The sequence below is a fragment of the Saccopteryx leptura genome, chromosome 2 (assembly GCF_036850995.1).
Source record: "Saccopteryx leptura isolate mSacLep1 chromosome 2, mSacLep1_pri_phased_curated, whole genome shotgun sequence".
Taxonomy (NCBI): domain Eukaryota; kingdom Metazoa; phylum Chordata; class Mammalia; order Chiroptera; family Emballonuridae; genus Saccopteryx; species Saccopteryx leptura.
In genome coordinates this window covers 107,169,244-107,191,667 of record NC_089504.1, presented here as the reverse complement: position 1 = coordinate 107,191,667, position 22,424 = coordinate 107,169,244, and the positions used below count along the sequence as shown (strand labels likewise).

At 35.3% G+C, this 22,424-nt stretch overlaps 1 protein-coding gene across 10 annotated transcripts in view; it reads right to left on the bottom strand.

Moving 5' to 3' along the window:
- Window positions 1-2,393: 2,393 nt before the first annotated feature.
- Window positions 2,394-22,424, bottom strand: part of PPP1R12A (protein phosphatase 1 regulatory subunit 12A) — a 157,808-nt gene continuing 137,777 nt past the window's right edge. For 8 of the 10 annotated variants that reach the window (XM_066368489.1, XM_066368495.1, XM_066368494.1 and 5 more), the window contains 7 exons: window positions 22,218-22,283; window positions 18,524-18,540; window positions 17,104-17,239; window positions 14,386-14,490; window positions 10,185-10,232; window positions 6,994-7,044; window positions 2,394-4,569 (listed from right to left, as the gene is read on the bottom strand). In XM_066368489.1, coding sequence (XP_066224586.1) covers window positions 4,483-4,569; window positions 6,994-7,044; window positions 10,185-10,232; window positions 14,386-14,490; window positions 17,104-17,239; window positions 18,524-18,540; window positions 22,218-22,283 — 510 coding nt within the window. In that variant the 3' untranslated portion in view covers window positions 2,394-4,482. Of the gene's footprint in view, window positions 4,570-6,993; window positions 7,045-7,773; window positions 7,805-10,184; window positions 10,233-14,385; window positions 14,491-17,103; window positions 17,240-18,523; window positions 18,541-22,217; window positions 22,284-22,424 lie in introns of all 10 variants that reach the window. The other 2 variants (XM_066368491.1, XM_066368497.1) reach the window with 1 other exon arrangement.

Here is a 22,424-nt window from a genome sequence, read left to right as displayed (position 1 = left end):
AGGAAGTAGTGAGGTCATCATGCTTTTAGAGAGACCTATTCGGAGTATTCTTTTGGGGTGTGGTCATATCTATGAGTGATGTAAATACACATTTTATCTGTTTTACACATTGGTACTGTATTCCACTTTTTCATTGGAGGAGAAAAATTTGCTCCTAATACCACAGCACTTTAATATTATCTATCTTACTTGGGAATAAAAAAGGTTCTTGGGAATTTAAAACCATCTGTTTTTGAAGAATGCTAAATAAGTTCTTTTGCATGTAGGTATGTAAAATCTTTTACAAACTTATGATGGTCTACCAGGTACAGTTAGACTTCCTACAGGGAACCAACTAGCTTCTTGGGCACTATAGCATTTATCCTTAAGTCCCATTATAGGGCAAATGTTTTAGTAATAGGATGTGAAGGAGAGGATGTGGGATTAGAGAAAAAATGTGGAAAGAAAAAAAATCCAAGAAACACCTTTCTCAAAGATTACCAAGTTTTTAAGCCTAAAATATATACTCATAGGTAACTTATGCAAGTTCACAATCAAATAAACAATCAAACTGACACAGTGGGAAAAGTCCCAGATAAAGAGTTGGCGATAATCACCATCACCACTAATAGGGTTAATTAAGAGCTCTACTCCGCATGACAGAATGCTGGATCAGTTAATTGTCTAGAAATCTTAGTTTTCTCATGTATAAAATGGAGGTAAACTTTATTTACCTGTTTTAAGGATCAAATGAGATATTCTACTGAAATGGACTTACTCTAAGAACAACTAAGCATGTGGATGAGAAAGAAAGCAAGTCTCGCCTCTTTCCCACTACCACTCTCTGACCTCCAAGGACAGATCCTACTCGCTGTGTATTCTTCAGGCCAGAGTCCATTGATATTGCTCATTTCTTCTAACTTGTCTTTTTCTCCCTTTTTTCTCTTCAGCCTTTTGAAATGAAAATCTAGTTAATTTGAAATAAAATTACAACCAGACAGAATTGTTACCTCATTAAAGAATCTTACATTTCTGGCCCTATGTTTTTATTTTGCATTTCTGACTTGGTAATCTGGTCATTCTGTAGGCAAGCAATGACTCTGTCTACCACTTGGCTAAGAGAAAGGGCATTTGGTTGTTCATATAGCACTTAACTTTAGACTCTTTCCATAACGAAAGTCAAGAAATATATTGTTATTTATGTACATAAATAGAAAATAAATATACCCAATTCCTTTGGACAGCAGCTCTCATATGTACATTATCCCTGTTGAACAGGCATACTTCAAGATACAGAGACCGAATACATACAGCGTAAAACACGAACCATCACAGAGAAGATTGCTTATCAGCCAGCTTTCATCTCTGCAACCAAAACTTTTCATTAGCAAGATGTGGCAAATGGATAGTTAATAACTGTAAATGGAGTGTGCTCTGTATTCTGCATATAATGACAAAGCAAAGTACAAGGTACAAGGCTATTATGTCCTATGGGAAACACAGGTCCAAGTTTGAAGAAAACCTGTCACTCTGGGTATTTTCTTCTTATAACACACTAAGTGTTGACACTGGTAGTCATGACTGTTTCAGATTAGTCAGTAAAGACCAAGTGGTAATAAATCTTTAAGCAAGAGAATAAAGTAGCCTAATGAATTAATGAAGATCTATTTTTAGTGACTACCCTTCTAGATAGTTCTATAGCTGCTTTTCATTTGGTTTTGAAGTATTTGCATGGGAAATTATCTTTTTATGGAGGACAAACAACAACAGTAAAATCTATCATTCTGTGGGCATGCATGGGAAAAATACTGGTAAGCAGAAAGGAGAGATCCCATTTAGTTTTAATTTAAACACAGGCTTACTACAAATCCTCTACCGAAGTTCCCAACTGAAAGCAACTCTTAATTTAGTTACACATTAGTAGACTGGGGTTGAACAAATCTATCAATAGGTTGGAAAATGATCTAATATTGTACATTTCAATGGAATATTATCTTTATATGTATTCTCAAGCCTATGTTTGCAGCTCAGAAGAAGTACAGGTCAAATTCAGAAACCACCAAATATTTGAGTAAATGAAATCTTACGCTACAAAGCTACTATCTTGAAATTCACTGTTAGTATTTTTTACCCACTTATAAAAAACTAGTTCTCAGATTCTGCATACAGACAGCTTTATGTAAAATATATAAACATTTGTCCAAATTGGTACACAGATTGCATAAATATGGCAATTAAGATTGCATTTACAGATGTGCATGTACAATGTTATGCAAATTATCACAATATTACAATTTCAAAAATTATTCCAATTGGAATCAAAGTAAAGCAATTAGTGAAAAAATACCCATGCAGAATTTAAATATCTCAGAACAAAATTTAAAATGTCCCAGTAAAAGTTCACACATTTAAAATAGTTTTATTCATTTTATTTGTATATGTCAAAATACATTTTTATTTTCAAAATAGTGGGGTTTGCAACTAGTTTCATGCAGAAACAAGGTCTGCTCAATACTACCAATAAAATCAATATAGCACAGTAGCTGTTCAGTTTTAGATACAAAGAATAAATAACCTAAATACAAAACACTAAAATATTAGAAACACGTATTTAATCATCTTCACAGGCATCCAAACTTCACAAATATAACCTTAGCATGCCTCACCACTGTGCAAGCAGAACATGTTGCGGCCACTCAAGCTGATCAACTATCTGTATATGTGACGTCCACATAAGACCATGGAAATCCTCTCTATTCAGACCCACCACTCATACAGTTCAAATACAACCAAAAATAAAATTCCCACAACTATCCTTGTACCTTTAAAAATCAAGAATCCTGAGCTTGGTAGTAAGAGCATAACCTTATATCTTCATAAAACCAATCAAGAGAGAAAGGACTTGAAATCCTGCTTACCAAAACACCTTTTCCCAACCCCAAAGTAATCTAAAATAGGCAGTAGAACACAATGACCTTTTAAAATGAAGGGATACAAATTCACATTTAATATAGTATACAATCAATAATACAATTAGCTACTATAAGCTTTACAATGTACAATTTTTTCAAATGGCTGAACTGTTCAGTGGTTAAGGAGACAGTTATGTGCCAGAAAAGATGTAATATTTTTTGCATGGTTTAATGAAAATATAAAAGCTGTTTGTCCAAATAAAAGCCATCTCCACTATGTACTTGATTTTACTATTTTTTTTTAAAGGCCACTGAAATGTATAAAATGGTCTGAACATGATGGTGGTATCAAAGTCAATGCCTCTTCACATGGCAATACAGTGCATTTAACAGGAAAACTCACGGGGTTAAGTCTGCTGATGACTTCATCGCATTACTTTGGCGAGCACAACAGTTCTAGACAGCACTCAGATAAATATCAGTATGTGAAATGTGAAGCAATTACCTTATGCAACTTTAATTATGGTTGAATGCTATCAATTAAAAACTGAAAATAAAAGTAAAAGCACTTTACAGTAGAAAACTTTTGTAAAGATAGGGCTCCACATAATGTGTTACTTCTAAAGTCTGTATATCACATTGTTAGCAAATTTTGTTTTCAACAATATGATGGAGTAGCCTACTTTGCATTAACAGACATCTGAAATAAGAAAACAGTCAAGCATGCCATGTGGCGGTCTAAAAATCAAAGCAATACACTTATTGATATATACAGCGTCACTCAGTACCTGCTAAAATGAATGTGAAGATTATAGAATCTAACATCTTGTACTACACTAGTAAAAAAACAAAAACAAAAAAGTGACCAATGAATGCAGAAAAAAGGACTTAAAAATCTAATCTCAACTGACTTTAAAGCATTCATATAAGAAATAAATGCATATTGCACAAACAGTGAAAGCAAATGTTCCACCAAGCCATTCAGTTCCAGGTGGGAGACAACACAGCATCAGCGTAGTACATGACAATGACCTCAGAGGAGCAAGTGTTCTGTAAATGAAAACGCTGTGGGAACATAGAAGAGTCTGCCACATGAAGAGTTAGAAGGAAAAACATACAAACCCAAACTTAGATGTAAAGCAAAAAAAAAAAAAAAAATTAAATATTGAAAAACCGGAAACTGTGGCACATCAAAAAATGCTGAATAACTGTCTTCTGTGCGAGCTGAAAGTTTCTGTTGACACAAAAGTATTTATGTACAACTAAGGCTTACTGGTTAAATATCTGAGGCATATCTGGCCTTGAACACTTTCCTTGTATGCTGGAGCTGTAAACAAGTTTTCTCAGTCTTTAAAAAAAATCTTCTCAGCAGCTGCATTAACATGAAACAATGGTCTTGATACAAGAAAGAAAAAAAAACAACCCCAGAATATTAAACAAAACAAAACAAAACTCCAAGATAAGAGGGCATTTGGCAGGATATCCAAAAATGACAGTCTCCAAGGACTCACTCCAGGCTTCCAGTGACTGTCAATTATGGTCCACTGGGTTACTAATATGTGCAATTCCATTATGTGCTGCTTTTTTTTTTTTATTTGGAAAGTTTGCTTATAACTCTGATCAAGGCCCCATTTTCATCCTTTAGCCTCTGGTTATCTGCTTTTAGGTCTGGTAACATCTAGAAGGAAAAAAAACGAAGACAATGTTTTACTTCAATATAAAGATAAAATATTACTCTTAATAAATGTTATATTTTCACCACAAGACACATGAACAAGCTTTGTCAGTTATATATTTTTCTAGTGACTACAACATATATCAGGAAGAGAAAAAAACACAACCCCCAATGTATGAAGCTAATTAGTTTCATAAATGATGGAATGAAAGGTTTATTTTCTCAAAGTTATCAATTGAAATGTACTAAATCACTTGATATTATGACTCACAAGCACACCATATTAGAGCAGCCAAGAAAATGAAGCCTGTTTTTGGTTAGGAGAAAAGGGAGCTGGAAGGGAGAGCCTTTAAAAGTTCCCATCAGAACCTAAACCAAGGCCTTTAATTTAATTTACTTGAGACCTCAAACATAATACTTACACATTTCACAAGGAAACAAACCTATTTGGGAAAGTTTTGAGGGAGTCAACTTGTTCTAAACTATTAAAATTTTTAAACGAATTCACCTATGGTACTAAGTTTAAGTGCCTAGTACAATGTCTGATCCAAAAATAGGGTCATTACATGGTAACAAAGCAATTATTATTATAATAAGGCTAGAATAAAATAATTTATAAGCCAACTTAGTAAGCCTGTATTTATGAAAATAATTCAAGCATAAAAAAATAATCAGTTATTTGGAGCAAACAGAAAAACATACCCTCGCAGCTTCAAAATAAGGCAAATCAATTTTGTTTTACAGACAAACTGAAGGAGGGGGTGAAAATATTATAAATTACCTGGATTTTCTAAGAATGATTGAAACTACATGTGCTCTGCCAGATTTGCTAGGACATGGAACAGCTTATATTTTGGTCCCTACTTTTCAAGACATCTAGCAAAATATAAGCAACATCTATGTGAAGTTTAATTTTATGTGGACCCAATCAATTCCTATCTGTGTTCGAAATGTATGAATATAAGATACAGTAATCTGAAGTGTATGTACTAAGATACCTTTGTAACAGAGAACGAGGTGAAGATAACGATGCCTCTGACTGAAAGTGACATTTTGAAAAACAGATACTGCATAATCTTCAGCTTCAACATATGTGTAAAATACATGTCACATTATTTATGTTCCATTTTCTGTCTAGTTAAGAATTTTAAACATGACAGCCATATTTTTAAGCCTTAAAATATTTGTAGAGCCAAAATATGCACAAACTTTGCAAAAGTGCAGACAAGTCTTTTATTTAAATTCCAAAATCATTTCCTAAGTTTACTGTAGTTTAAGTTTAAATATACAATTAGTGACACTTTCTAACGTTCTGAAAAGCCATGCATAATTAAAGTTATATGATAAGCTCCAGACAAAATGGCATTAATTTGTAAAAGTGAAGTCAAGACACGCTTACTAATACAGAAACACCTGCCTGGCTCTGCCAGGAAGAAATGATGCAACTATAAATTACAGGTGCACAGACTGCAGGTTCCTACAGAACCCTGAGCGCTTGGCTACCACTCTGGTCAAGGCCCTATTCTCAGTCAGCAGTCGTTCATTTAACTCTCTCAGAGTTTGAATTTGCTTTATTTGGTGCAGATTCTGCAGGAATCAGAACATAAAGAAATAGAAAATAAAAAATAAGAAAATGGAAAAGAGTACAATAAAAGTATCAAGACTCACAGACAATAAAGAAAATTCGTTAAAAATCCCATTAATTTATCCTAAAATTTTAATCCTAAAATTGCATATCAGACAAAATACATTAGCAAACAAATCAAACAAATCTTTCCCAAAGGCATTCAATAAAAATGTTCTAATAAGTAATCAAGTGATTTAATAATCAAAATAAACATTTAAATCTTGAAATTCTAATTCTATGGGCACAATTTCCTCTGCATTAGTTCCTTAATTCATAATGTGATACGGATATTTTATGTAAGACAATGGGATAAGAGTTAGTGCATTAACTATGCTATTTTTTCCCCCTGCAAGTGTGTTCTTTCCAATCTCCAAAACAAAGAGCTGTTTTCCCAGGTAATGTAGTTTGATAAACTACAGCTCTGCTTGTCTACTACTCTAATGTCCTTTATTTTCAGAGCAGAATATTTTTATAGTGAAACCCCTCTACCACTTACTCTCCAAGAAAACAGAGCATGTGAATGTAAAGAATAATAAATCCCAAATCTTATAATCATTATTGCTTAATTTGTTCTATACCTGAACTTCAAAAGTACCATAAAAGTTGATTAACAAAAAGATGAGTTTCATATACTTTCCCAGTCCACTTAAGACCTGGATTTAGGAAGAAAGGGAAGCACAGCTATACGTAAATCACAAACAGCTCTGAGAACAATTATTGTAAACATAACATCTATAATAGTACTGTGAAATCTGAGTTCATAAACAGCACTATCTTTATAAGTAGCATGCTTTACTTACTTTGAGCTCTTCTTCCATTTCAGATATTCTTCTTTCTAGAGCTCTTCGTTCCTAGATCAATTTAAGGTACACACATTAATTATATAGTTATTATCTTCTTATATTATCTTCTAAATTGTGAAATAGTGCCGCTTTAGAATCAAAAACCAAATCAAGAGCAGTGTAGAAATAGATGTGATGCCAGTGATGTGTAAAGAGCTTTCCAAAATTTGATAGAAATAAACTGAAGGTCATTTGTTCCATTACTTTCCATAAGCTCTTTCTTTAAAGCTTTGACTTTCTGGTAAGATGCTACATAATATGTTCAAACAATTTTTTTAGCTCATGTAACTCAAGGATAGAGTAAACTAATACAACTGAAGATTGAGGATTGTATAAAAGGGAAAAAAGAAACCATGAAGATGCAATCATTCTACAGTGATAGGAGCAGAAAAGCAAGAAGCAAACGTGCCTAAGATATCTGTGCTTTAAAATTTCAACTTCTGAGAGAAGTTGATCTCTTCCACGCACATTATTAACTGGCCAGTATTTATCTAACAGACTTCAAAACTTTGTATTTAGGTTGATACTATGTAGCATTAATGCAGTGAATCTAATGAAGAAGCAACTGCAGCATTTATTTTATTTCAAACTACCTTATTTCAAAGAGTGACAGGCAAAGGCAACACACATTATTGCAGTGTACTGTTTTATTCTCCCTCAAATAAAAAGCATTCTAGGGTGTACGCAAAAAGCAAGCAGCAATAATTAATGTGCTGTAAAACTGTGGTTAGGTCATACCGCCCAGAAGATACTGACTCCTGCCGGTCACCTTTCAGATACAAACCATTTAAATTTAGTTTAATCACACTGAAACTATTTCCAAGACATTCTTTCCCAGATTAATAATTAATGTTAATATTTAGTGAAGCATTTACTGTATGTTAATGTTTTTACGGTAATTTTAAAAAACAAATGGAATCCTACTAACAGTCTTATAAGTACGTTATTCTTTATCAGCATGTTTAAGCATTATTACATAGACAAAAATGTTATTTTCTATAAACAGACTTTTCTCCTAGTTAATAATACAGTCACAACAAATTCATAAAAACCACTGCACTTCTCAAATGCTAGGACATACAGTGTCATATTTAATTTCCCTAATTTTGTGAAGTATCAGAAATAGTGTATTTTCACCGACAAATAACTGCCCTATTATCTTCAACTTTATTAGGTGTCTTCAAGGTTTTCCTACCCAGTGGTAAAGACAAGAACATCCAAACTGCCTTGTTGCCAAAATCACAACTGTAAAGTTATAGGCAATTTCTTATGTCTGACAAATAAATTAATTAACATTAAAGAATACGGTTATTGCCATGACTAGATAGCTCTGTTGGTTAGAGCATCGTCCTGGTACACAGAGGTTACTGGTTCAATCTCAGTCAGGGCACATACAGAAACAGATTGGTGTTTGTCTGTCTATCCCTTCCTGTCTCTCTAAAATCAATAAATAAAAATGAAAAAAAAATTATCTTTATTAAAATATGTATATACGGCTACAAGTAAATGCATGTAAAGTTATGAACAATATTTTATGCATTACAAATAAACTTATTAATATTAAAAAATATGATTAAACTGCATGTGAAGTGGTAGCCCAGAACCTGCCTAGCACATAAGAGTGCTGAGTAAATGTTAGCAGTTATTACTAACACTATGATTACCAATGTCTGTTAAACTGAGAGTGAATTAGTCACTTTGTAAATTTATCTGCATTTAACAGGCAGAAAAAAGTCAAGGTCCCTATAAGAATGTCAGAATCTGAAAACGTGCATCATGTGTCTAAGAGTAGGTAAAATGGAGGATAGACATTGAAATATCAGTTATCTCTCATGATAGAATTATGGATAATTTTATTTCTTTTGCTAAAATTTTTGTGATTAATATATAGTTTTCACAAGAAAAATTATTCTTTAAAAATGTGACTCAAAAATTATTTTTTGATTAAGTGTATTCTGTTATCTATGCCTTTTTATCTCAACCATTTATATAACAGAAGTTAATGGTTTTTAAGATTTCTACATATTTTAGACATAAAATTCAATAATAGTTATATTATAAAAGAATATAATACTAAATTTAATAAAAGAAGTGATTCTAAACTTTTAGCAATTATTAGTTATATCAATATTTTTTTAAACGGCCTAGAAACAGCTGAAATCATAAAACAAGTAGTTATTTCATGGTATAATTTAGTAAACAGCATAGACTTTTTACATTTATATATTCTATATTTTTGTGTCATTTCTCTTTTTTGGTGAGAAGGGTTAATTGACTATTTTAAAAATGAAATGCAAAAAAAACGTTTTAATATCACCTGCTCTTGACTGTTTCTTCTTTGATCTAGAGATTGCACATACCCAAGATGTCATTTCTTCTCTATCTGAACCTTTACAAGTGCAGTTACTGCTCACTTGCATTACTGACACTCTCTGAGCACCTGTCCTTTACCTTTTTTAACTTACACATTCTCAACTGCTCAGACTAAACGTGTAGAATTATTCCTTAGGCCCTGAGCAATAATAATAATATATGGAAAGAAATACAAATGAATATATCATACCCAGATGACAAATTGCAGGAAAATACAAAATGGCAAAAGAAATTTTCTTATAATAATTTCTTTGTTTAAAATAGTTTAATTAAGTTAAATATTTAAAGTCAAAATGAAACTATTATTAAATTAACTTTAAAAAGAATTTGAAAATTTGATATCACCCAAAGCTTTAAAAAATTTATTTCAAGAATGGAAGTATTTTAATTTTGCAAAGAATTAAACTAAATGTAGACAAGATTCCAGTGTTTTCAGTGTATTACCACAGATAATCAATGAGATAAACAGCATCTCAAAAAGAGCAGATTACTATAACAATGCGGACATTTTGGAATCAAGGCAAGATAGTTTTAATTCATTAAAGAATAATTTGGTAAATGAAGTGTTATTTAACAAGGCAATTTCACACCTAGAAGGACCCCATAGAATTCTTATCTAAAGAAGGTAAGCTAGAAAACATTCTAATTAAATTAATGAGTATTATTGTAAACTCATCAAAACTACTAACCACAAACACTAAAGGAAAAAAATCCTATCATTGCTTACACAAAATAATAAAGTGGGAAAAATGATATTCAATAAAATGGACACTCACCCTTTTTTCCATTTCCAATAGTGATCTATCAGCAAATCTTTCTTGTCTCTGAAAGAAAAGTAAATACACAAAGGATGTAAGTGTAATGAAAATGAAGGGGGGGATCATTTCAATTGCTAATTGTAATGAATCACTGAGAATTCTTATTATGATGAAACTGTTTCAGCTAATTCTGCTTTCCTTTGACATTTAAAAATTATATTTATATTTTAATTGCTAGAAATGTAAAACAAAGGCTAAATACCATTTTAGAACATGTAAATGAATCCTAAAAACACTTAAAAGATTGGAGAATTTAAAAATTACATTCAAAAGCACCTGAAAGAAATCAGAAATAGATGGAAAAATATAACCAAATAAAAGTAAAATAAATTTTAGATGGAAAATTAGTAGTTTACTGGGGATTTTTTTTCATATAGGACTGTCTTAGCAATTTTATGATTCATTTGCCAATTTCTTAGGTAAAAAAATTAATTAAAAAATTTTTTTTGGTAAACAGTCTAGTTAAGTGTTATATTAAAATCACAATCAGTGCCTGACCTGGCGGTGGCACAGTAGATAGAGTGTCAGACTAGGATGCGGAAGATACAGATTCAAGACCCCGAGGTCGCCAGCTTGAGCATGGGCAAAAAGCTCACCAGCTTGGACCCAAGGTTGCTGGCTCGAGCAAGGGGTTGCTCAGTCTGCTGAAGGCCTACGGTCAAGGCACATATGAGAAAGCAATCAATGAACAACTAAGGTGCCACAATGAAAAGCTGATGATTGATGCTTCTCATCTCTCTCCGTTCCTGTCTGTCTGTCCCTATTTATCCCTTTCTCTGATTCTTTTTCTGTCTCTGTAAAAAAAAAAAAAAAAAAAAAATTGCCATTAGTAAGTCTGGTGAATTGACAGTGGACAAAATTCATCAAACCAGTGTCTTGTAAGTTAGCTAATTTCTCTCCCTTGAAGACTGTACATGGAGGAGGGTAGCTGAGCTGAGGCAGGATTCAAGGATTCTAGAGTCCACTGGCTGAATACTATTAAGTACATCCAAACTTCAAGATTAATTATTAGTAGAAGCATAGTTCCCTTGGAACAATCCCACACAACTATCAAAACTGCTACATAGTGTATATTCATGAATAGTTGTGGAAGTAATGCTTAGAGAGAAATCAGGTATTCACAGTAGACTTAAACACTCAAGATAATCTAAAGTAGAAAAAATGTTTAATGCTATCAGTTTTTAATCCTACATATATTCTTAAATTTTAAAAATAATATTTATAGTTTTTCCAACTAAGATATTAACTTTGAATATTTACTCAATATGTTACACTTTGAAATACCCTTCCTATTATTAATTCAGCAGTGTACATGATACTCAATGCCTATGAAGGCAGAAACTGTCATATTTTCTTTTCTTTTTCTTTCTTTCTTTCTTTTTTTTGTATTTTTCTGAAGTTGGAAACCAGGAGGCAGTCAGACAGACTCCCGTGTGCGCCCGACTGGGATCCACCCGGCATGCCCACCAGGGGGCGATGCTCTGCCCATCTGGGGCATTGCTCTATTGCAAGCAGGGCCATTCTAGCGCCTGAGACAGAGGCCATGGAGCCATCCTCAGTGCCCAGGCCAACTCTGCTCCAATGGAGCCTTGGCTGCAGGAGGGAAAGAGAGAGAGAGAGAGAGAGAGAGAGAGAGAGAGAGAGAGGAAGGAGAGGGGGAGGGGTGGAGAAGCAGATGGGCGCTTCTCCTGTGTGCCCTGGCCGGGAATTGAACCCGGGACTCCTGCACGCCAGGCCGACGCTTTACCACTGAGCCAACCGTACAGGGCCCATATTTTCTAATACAGTGGTTTGTTTCTTTGGCCAGTAGATATGACCGAAATTGGTTTATGACTGAAAAACAGTTTGCTCTTAAGTTATCCAGTGTCCCATGAAATGGTCACTAAGAAGGCCATGAGTACTAACAGGATGGCTCCACACTGATAACTGGCTAATTCTATCAGTTCTCCTCTCTTAGAGTTTAAATGAGATGCAGAGGAAGAAACAGTTGAGAACAGAGAGGCAAACCGAGAAGGCAGTAGCTGAACACAGAGTGACTGAGTCAGTATGATAGAACACTACACTATGGAGCAGTCAACTTTTTATTTTATTTTATTTACTGATTTTAGGGAGAGAGGAAGGGAGACTGAGAGACAGACAGAAACATCAATCTGTTCCTTTATGTGCCCTGAACAGGGACTCAACTGGCAACCTCTACATATTGGGACGATGCTACCAACCAAGCTATCCGGCTAGGACGCAGCGAACATTTTTATTTGGAAAACATTATTACCAAATTTCTATAAAGTTATTTTCAAAAAGCTAGTTATACTATAAATTTTTATGTATGGAGGCTCATTAAGCTACCTTTCAACATGAGAAATGATGACATTCCAGTTTACCATGAAGCCTAAGTATTAGCAAGCAAGTTTTACCTTGTATAACATTACAAGTTTTTGACATTACTATGAAATGTGTTCTTGTTCTGCCTTACTTCTCTGCAGAGCTTTCTTTTTTCCATTTTTAAAATTAAATTCATTAGGGTGACACTGGTTAATAACACTATATGAGTTACAATTCTATAATACCTCATCTGTACATTGCATTGTGTGCTCACCACCCAAAATCTTGCCTCCTTTTGTTACCATATATTTGACCCCTTTACCTTCTTTATCCTCCTCCCACCCTCCATCCCTCTGGTAAGTACCACACTGACCTGTGTCTATGGGTTTGTGTGCTCTGTTCTGTGTATCTTGCGAGCAAATCCTCAGTAACTAATGGGCTGTGGAGAGCCTTCAAAACCTCTAGGCTTAGCCTGAGCCCTGGAACTCTAGCACAACTTCCATTCGGCATTGATACTCCTCCACAACATAATAGTGAGTAATAACAACAATAAAAAGGGAAGCTGATAACAAGTATAAGTTCAACACAGAAAACTAATTTTAAAAATTATAAAAAAGATGAATGTAAAAAAATGTCCAAAGAAAGTATGCAGAATCATTTACAAGTGGAGATGGCATTTTAGGTCAATGTGGTTAACTGGATTCCAAGAGTTGTACTGCAGATATGTTTATGCTAAAAAGTCCCATGTTAAATTTAAACACGATTGTTTTCTTAACAATTACAAGACCTCTTAGACCTTCTAACATATAAATAGACCCTGTAAAATCTCTGAGATGCAGAATATATAGTATTTCCCAAGTTTCTTGGATCATAAAGCTTTTTTGTTGTTGTTAAATGGAGGCAGGAGAAAAAGGAGGAGGGAATGTGCCTGTTACTGTCTTTCAGGACCAGTGTTACATGGAAAAAGAGCGTGGGAAACAGTTCCTAGATCATACACATCCTAGATCAAATAAACAAGGTTGTGGATTCTGCTTGGCTATCCCAATTTTCTGGTCTAAAATACTCTCCCTAGGCCACTGCACAGAAAGAAGGCAAAATGAGTTATACCTAAAATTATCTTTTTCCAGCATTACTACATCTAATCACCTTTTTTTGAATAGAAAATGCTCATAATGAATAAAAATTATTATGAGGAAACTATAACTTTAAGGAGATTCTGTATAGATGTGCTTAATGCCTTGCTACATCAAAAATGAGCCCTTCAGTTCTTCACATACCAAAACATAGGGATTAAAAGGCTTAACAATAGACTTTCCATTATGATGCTACACTTTTGTATTTTTAATTCACTTTAGAAAAAAGTAGATAAAATTATTAAACTATATTATTTTGTTTCCTTCTGATTAATTCATAAGCTATTATAAGTGATCAAACTTCTTTTTAGAACTCTATAAGAGAATACTTCAATGCAATCTTTTAGATCAGTGGTCCCCAACCCCCGGGCCGCGGACCTATACCGGTCCGTGGGCCATTTGGTACTGGTCCACAGAGAAAGAATAAATAACTTACATTATTTCCGTTTTATTTATAAAGTCTGAACGATGTTTTATTTTTAAAAAATGACCAGATTCCCTCTGTTACATCCGTCTAAGACTCACTCTTGACGCTTGTCTCGGTCACGTGATACATTTATCCGTCCCACCCTAAAGGCCAGTCTGTGAAAATATTTTCTGACATTAAACCGGTCCATGGCCAAAAAAAGGTTGGGGACCACTGTTTTAGATAGAAGAAGTCACAACCAGTACCTTTAGAGTAACAAAGAAAACAAGGTTCAAACCTGGGTAGCTTTCTCCAATTGCAATTTAAGATCGGTCAGTTCCATGTTTGTGTCATGTAGCTGTGCTTTCAGCTTTTCATTTTCAGCTAGAATTTGTTCATAAAGCTGTAAAAATAGGGAAAGAAACCAAATTACTTTTCTGCTTTCCTCATATTTTATTAAGATTTCCTATTGATTATTTTGTAATATTAAAAGTTGTACAGAAAGATTAATGTAACATCAGTGATTAAGAGATACATTAAAACATTTAATGTTCTATAGTTATAATGCAGAAATTTTTGATTACATAGGTGTTTGTCCTACATCAACTCTTTTTTTTTTTTTTGGTATCTTTCTGATGCTGGAAACGGGGAGAGACAGTCAGACAGACTCCTGCATGCGCCCGACCGGGATCCACCCGGCTTGCCCACCAGGGGCGACGCCCTGCCGCGACCAGAGCCACTCTAGCGCCTGGGGCAGAGGCCAAGGAGCCATCCCCAGCGCCCGGGCCATCTTTGCTCCAATGGAGCCTTGGCTGCGGGAGGGGAAGAGAGAGACGGAGAGGAAGGAGGGGGGGGTGGAGAAGCAAATGGGCGTTTCTCCTATGTGCCCTGGCTGGGAATCGAACCCGGGTCCCCCGCACGCCAGGCCAACGCTCTACCGCCGAGCCAACCGGCCAGGGCCCTACATCAACTCTTAAAAACTAGTTTCAGTATTTAAAATTTAAGACTTGGCTGAAAAATCTGACTTTTCAGTTTTCATGAAAAGAAATTCAGTTTTCTAATAAAAAGAAACCACAGTGGGAGCTAAGGAGACATTGTGATCTTTATTTGTGGTCTGTGAGCTTTTTGCCTATCATGCGATCTTAAATTTCTGACAGTGAAGAGGGAGTATCAGTTACTTTTATCATGACAGTTGTATTATTTTTCCTAAAGTTAAATGGCAAGTGAACTATTTCTCGAACACTTCCTTAACATCTAAACTTTTCCCCTCATCTCTACTACTACCAAGATAAATGAATATAATCAATCTCTTACCTAAACTATTCTAAAATGCTAGAATTATTCTTCAGACCTCCATCTAATCTGTTTTATACATAGCAGCAAAAGTTAACTTTTCAAAATGACAATCTCATTTTCATATAGCAAGCATTCCATGAGCACCTCCACCTCATGCACTGAAACCCCTGAGTAACTACCCAATGTTCTCAGTATGAGGACATCCTTACAATAGCTTGTAAGGCACCCTATGGTCTTGGTCCCAAACTACATACCTAGTTATAATCTTATATCATCATCTCTTCCCATTACTAGCCATAATAAAAATTTAACTACTTCAATGCATCGTGTGTCCCTGGCCAGCTGGCTCAGTGGTAAAGCATTGGCCTGGAGTGTGGATGTCCAGGGTTCAATTCCCAGTCAGGGCAAACAGGAGAAGCGACCATCTGGTTCTCCACCCTTCCCCTCTTCCTTCTCATTCTTCTCTCCTCCCACAGCCATGACTCAAATGGTTTGAGCAAGTTGGCCCCAGGTGTTGAGAATGGCTTTGTGACCTCTACCTCAGGAGCTAAAAATAGCTCAGTTGCTGAGCAATGAAGCAACGATACAGATGGGCAGCGCACTGCACCATTCCAGTATGGGAGGACGCATGTGGGAGTCTCTCTGCCTCCCTTGCTCTCGCTTAATTAAAAAAAAAAAGTGTCATGTACTCTTCCACCATCATGTCTATGTGCTTGCAGTTCACACCATCTGAAACACTTTTTTTCTCCCGTTTTTGCCAGTTAACTATTAATCACCTGTCTGTTCTTTGGTCAAAGCTTCACTTCCTTAGGAAATCCATCTTCAGGCCCTGTCAGTTTCCTTTGTATATACATTTATAAAACTGTTTCCCTACTCTATATGACTTTATATAATTTCGTTATACACTTTATAAAACTGTTTAAGAATTATTATAATTTTAAAAAAAAATATATATTTTAGTATGATTGTATGAAAATGTCTGTCTCTCCCAATAGATGGAAGATGCTCATAAAAGCAGGGACATTATCTCCATTTCCATTACCCACAAGTGGAAGTTCAATCTTGTAGCACAGTTCGGTGTTTACTTCTTTAATGAATAAAAGATCGAATCTTATCTATCATGTAAACTGATCCCCTACCTTCTCTTGCAGATTTGGTTTGTAAGAAAGTGGGTAATTCAAATAGGTGCCATATACCTGGGAACATATACAAATTCCACAAGCCTTCTTTCTCACCAAAAAAATCATCAGGTTCATTCCAAGCTCATAATATGAAGAATCATGACAGTCAGAACCCTATATTATTGAGCTTCCATTTAATTCCTAATCACTATCACCCTTAAATATTAACAGTAGTTGAGCTACTACAAGTTTTTCAGTTACCTAGGAACACCATATATTCTCTTAGGAAAAACCATACTCTTTGGCTGCTTCCTAGTAATAAGCAAAGTATATGTTGTGCATTTGTACACATGTGCATGTGTGCCCTGTCCCAATGCCTCTTTTCAGCTCAATCACAGCACTACAGCACTGGTCTGAGACACTTACATGTGAAATAAAGTCCTGGGTACTTTCCCCCTTCCTTTAAAATACAAACCAATGAATGAACGGCTATTTATATTCTACTTACCATTAATTGTTCTGAAATAAATATCAGAATATTTCAACATATAACTTAACAAACAGATTTTAAATTAAATTTAACTAAATAACCCAAGTACCTTTTTAAAGTCAGTTGAGTCATCCTTTTCAAGCCTGCTACTGTAAGGTTTTCTTTCTTCTAAGTAACTGTATGATCCAGAGCGACCCAGCAAGGAATCATACCGATCACTAGCTGATGTGGAACTGGTTTCATATCTTCAAAAGATGAGTTTAAGTGAAAAGCTTTATTATAGACTTTCACAACTTACATTAACATGCATCCTACTATATATTAACTTGCTTTCCCAATAGCAGGTGACATTCCCCCTCATATATTATCTAATCAACTTTTATCATATATAATAAATGGGAAGTTATTTTTAATACTACGAATTTCCAATATTTGAGGAAGGGATTTAATATTTCTATATGTAAAAGTCAAAACTGGTTTTCACATTATGATAAATTTCAAAAAATTTTATTTGTACATATTTTTCACATTTTAATATCTCTAAAACCAGAACATCACTTACAACTGATGGTGTATTGATTTATTTAGTAGTACTTTTCTTGTTTTTAAAAGTCGTACAAAATTGTGCTCTATAATTATAATATTTTTGATTTGATGAATGTAACTACAGTTTCTCTGAAGTGATGAACAGGTTTGTCCTAAACAAGAAAAACATTATCTTATTTGAAAATGAGAATTTTCTTATTGGGTTTTGAATTCAGGTTAAATTTTCTAATAAATGTTATTGCCTCTACATTTCAACTCAATACAATCATGAGTACACAAAATTTGTTCCTTGTTTTATAATATTTTAGATAACAATGATGGGTAAGAGAAATGAAATGGAGATTAGATTCAAGGAAGTTCTCTAAAAAGATCAACAATTTTGAGCTAGATGACACTTTATGTTTTCACTGGCTTTATCTTATATAAAGTAGAAAAGAAAGAGGATTCTGAATACTTAATGCAGTGGTTGGCAAACTCATTAGTCAACAGAGCCAAAAATCAACAGTACAATGATTGAAATTTCTTCTGAGAGCCAAAGTTTTTAAACTTAAACTATATAGGTAGGTACATTCCTTATCGAGGTAGTGCCTGCACGTGGTATTTTGTGGAAGAGCCACACTCAAGGGGCCAAAGAGCCGCATGTGGCTTGCGAGCTGCAGTTTGCCGACCAGGGACCTAATGAAATCAGTTTATGGCAGGTTTCATCAGCCTCTTATGTTAATAATGACATAGTCATTGTTGAACTAACTTAGGAAAACTTAAAAGTTATCACGCTTGTAAAGATTTAAGAAAAATTGTGACTATTGAACTAAAATTAAACTTTGACAAAGAAAGCTAGTAACAGTTACTAGATCATCTAAATATCGATAGATGTTTATTACTCAAAATATTTCAACAACTTATAAAATCCATAAATATCTAGCCAATATTTTTAGAAAGAATAAAAAAGAGAAGGTAATAAAAAGGTAAGAGGTAAGACATACCTAGAAATGGAATCCGTCTAGAAAAAAAGAGAAAAGCAAACATAGGCATACTCAATTTTTATGCTTCTTAAAGTAACTTGTTGATTAATCAAATAAATTTAATGTAACATCAATATGGTTTTCACACTATTAAACTAACATCTATTTCCTATACACGTTTTAACTTTAACATGGTTGTTCTTAGAAGTTCTAGAACAAGAGTTATTGTGTGTTTACATGCACAATACCATATAGTTACATTTGACAATTTATAGTCATCTTTTATGAGTTCCTATAAATGCCACCAGACATTATTAAATTAGAAAAAAATGAAAAATAAGACACATATGCATTATACCCACTCAGCAGAAAACGTAATATATTTATATTAAAAAATGTCAAGTTGCCCTGGCCGGTTGGCTCAGCGGTAGAGCGTCGGCCTAGCGTGCGGAGGACCCAGGTTCGATTCCCGGCCAGGGCACACAGGAGAGGCGCCCATTTGCTTCTCCACCCCTCCGCCGCGCTTTCCTCTCTGTCTCTCTCTTCCCCTCCCGCAGCCAAGGCTCCATTGGAGCAAAGATGGCCCGGGCGCTGGGGATGGCTCTGTGGCCTCTGCCCCAGGTGCTAGAGTGGCTCTGGTCGCAACATGGCGACGCCCAGGATGGGCAGAGCATCGCCCCCTGGTGGGCGTGCCGGTGGATCCCGGTCGGGCGCATGCGGGAGTCTGTCTGACTGTCTCTCCCTGTTTCCAGCTTCAGAAAAATGAAAAATCCCGGTCGGGCGCATGCGGGAGTCTGTCTGACTGTCTCTCCCTGTTTCCAGCTTCAGAAAAATGAAAAAAAAAAAAAAAAAATGTCAAGTTTACTATGTGCCAACTCAAGGCAACTACTTTTCTCATTTTTCTGTTTATGAGGTGATAACATGCAAGATAAACAAATGTCTAAGGTATTTGCTATATATAGTATATACATATTTTGTTTAAATCATAATAACCGAAGCAATAGTAGCCCCATTTTTGAAATAATAAATTATGTTAAAGTAATTCAAATTTTCTGTGATAAAATTAATTTTCTTTAAACTTATATTCTGAAGGCAAACGGCTTGAGCTTCATATGCAGTTTAGAATATTCAAGAACTTTCTGGCATCTGCCATATACTTTTCTTTGAAGAAAAAAATGTACATGCCAGAAAACCATTTTTCAAAATGGTTAACTTAGATTCTTCTGTCAACTCAATAGCAGTTTTGTTATCAAACACACTTTAGAGGTGATGACACTATTTCAGAAAATGAACAGAACTTTGTTGCTCATAATTTTTCACAGAAATGAAAGGGCTAATTCTACAAGTTTTCAAAAAGAGAGTAGCACACGTATGGGGTAGAGTACTTTTCTAGTTTATCATAGAAGACACTGCAGTACGTCTTAACTTCCTTCCTCCTTTTCCTCATGGTGTAGCAGTCACTGGGTTTAGGTGAGATAGTATGCAGCCACATTAGTAGCAGATGGCTGCAACACTGCACCAGTAGGCCTTGGCTGGCCTGCGTATTATCCCAGCCCTATGAGATGAACCAGCCTGACATAGAGTTGTGTAATATAACTGGAGTGCAATAAATTCTCTTTGTTTAATCCAGTTTGAGTAGTGTTTTCTGTTACTTGTAACTGAAAGAATGCTAGCACAAAGCAAGATCTAAACAATCCTAGATTTAAAATTAACAATTTAACTGTTTAAATTTTCTAGAACTAAGAAAACTTTTCCTTGAAACAATGGTCTGTTCAACTTTACTGTATTTCATGTATAATTTTAACAGTAAAACTTAATGCAACATGTAACAATATGTTTAAAAGTCACAACTCTGGAAGCCAGAATATCTTTCCTTTTACCCTAGTCTGGTGGGACACAGGATGTCCCATGTGTGATATGACAGTGAGAAGTGGCAGCTGGGGATGGTTTCCTAAGGAACTATCCATTGTTTTTCCTTAGAATATGGCAATTCATATGGTACTACTGGGAAAAATGACTTGGAAGTTTATAGAATATATAATCAGAGACATAAGTGAACTGGGGGAGTGTTGACAATTGATATACAAAAGGTTTAAAAGTGACAAAGCTTTAGCCCTGTAAATAATTTACTTTTATAAGTAACTTATTTCTCAATGTGTCTGTCAGGCCACATAAAGATAAAATAAAAGTGGCCTGACCTGTGGTAGTGCAGCAGATAAAGCATCAACCTGGAACGCTGAGGTCACCGGTTCAAATCCCCGGGCTTGCCTGGTCAAGACACATACGGGAGTTGATGCTTCCTGCTTCTCCCCCCTTCTCTCTCTCTTCTTTCTCTCTTTAAAAATGAATAAATACAGCGGTAGAGCATCGGCCTAGCGTGCGGAGGACCCGGGTTCGATTCCCGGCCAGGGCACACAGGAGAAGCGCCCATTTGCTTCTCCACCCCTCTGCCGCGCTTTCCTCTCTGTCTCTCTCTTCCCCTCCCGCAGCCAAGGCTCCATTGGAGCAAAGATGGCTCGGGCGCTGGGGATGGCTCCTCGGCCTCTGCCCCAGGCGCTACAGTGGCTCTGGTCGCAATATGGTGACGCCCAGGATGGGCAGAGCATCGCCCCCTGGTGGGCAGAGCGCCGCCCCATGGTGGGCGTGCCGGGTGGATCCCGGTCGGGCGCATGCGGGAGTCTGTCTGACTGTCTCTCCCTGTTTCCAGCTTCAGAAAAATGGGGGAAAAAAAAAAAAAGAATAAATAAAGTCCAAAAATATATATAAAAAAAGATAAAAGTATCCTTCGTGTCAAAACAGGCAAACTTGGCCCCAAAAGTAATATCCATAGTCACTACAAGTAACCTACTTCTGGTCACTTTAAATTATGATAGATCCTTGCTGACTAAAAGAAATTTTAACAGTTCTATTTAGGAACTCCAAGTCAAAATGAAGAAGATATGACCAGAATGCCATTTCAGGCTAGACAGTGCTGAGTATGTAAGATTAGAGCCAACTCATGTTGTTGGATTCTACCCCTTTGTGAATAGAGCTCTTTAAAGTATGCCAGCTTTCTGCACAACCAAGCAATTGGGAACAGGGTGGGGCAGGGGATGAGTTGGAAGAAATCTGCACCATTTGTTAGTTATGAAACCTCCAGTCTTTCAAACTTGCCTTAGATTTTCTATCGGTAGTGAGGAAAAAAACTGCCCTTTTCAGAAGACAGTTGGAAAGATCAGTTGCAATAATGAATGCCAAAGTCCCTTAGAGATACTAAATTTCTAAACAAATGTGAAGAAAATGACAGAGGTCTTCGCTAGAATATAATTCTGCCATTTAGAAAACTAAAATCTGGGTCTGGTAAGGTATGCACTACTTCTGGTATCCTCTACATACTTTTCTTTGGTCAATGGTATCGTTCTTTTTTTGTTTTCCTTTTCTACTTGATAGACTAATTTATATATGAGAAACCATATTCACTTAAACACTTTAATGAGTTTTGACAGTTGTGTACATCCATAAATTTACCACTATAATAAAGATTCAGAACATTTTCATTAATGTTCACGAAAACATTCTTTGTGGAGGGCCACCCTGACCACAGCAAACCACTGATGAGTCCATTCCCGGCACGCATGTCCAGTGTACAGTAACTGTCTTGCATGAATAAATGTGAACACAAGTAAAGATAATCCTTAGAAAATATGAACAATTCTAAACACAAAAAGGATTTTACCTGTGTTTCTTTCTTATTGGATCCCTCTTCTGTATCTGACTGTTGTTCTTGTTCATTTTCATCGCTCTATAATAGATTTTCAATTTATTTTAGAAAAGTTAAGATACATTTCAAACAGTTAATATTTAAATACTTTAGGGCTTTTCTAATTTAAAATGACCCTGGAGAAAAATCCACCAAGGAAATGGATCAAAAGGAACTTTCAAG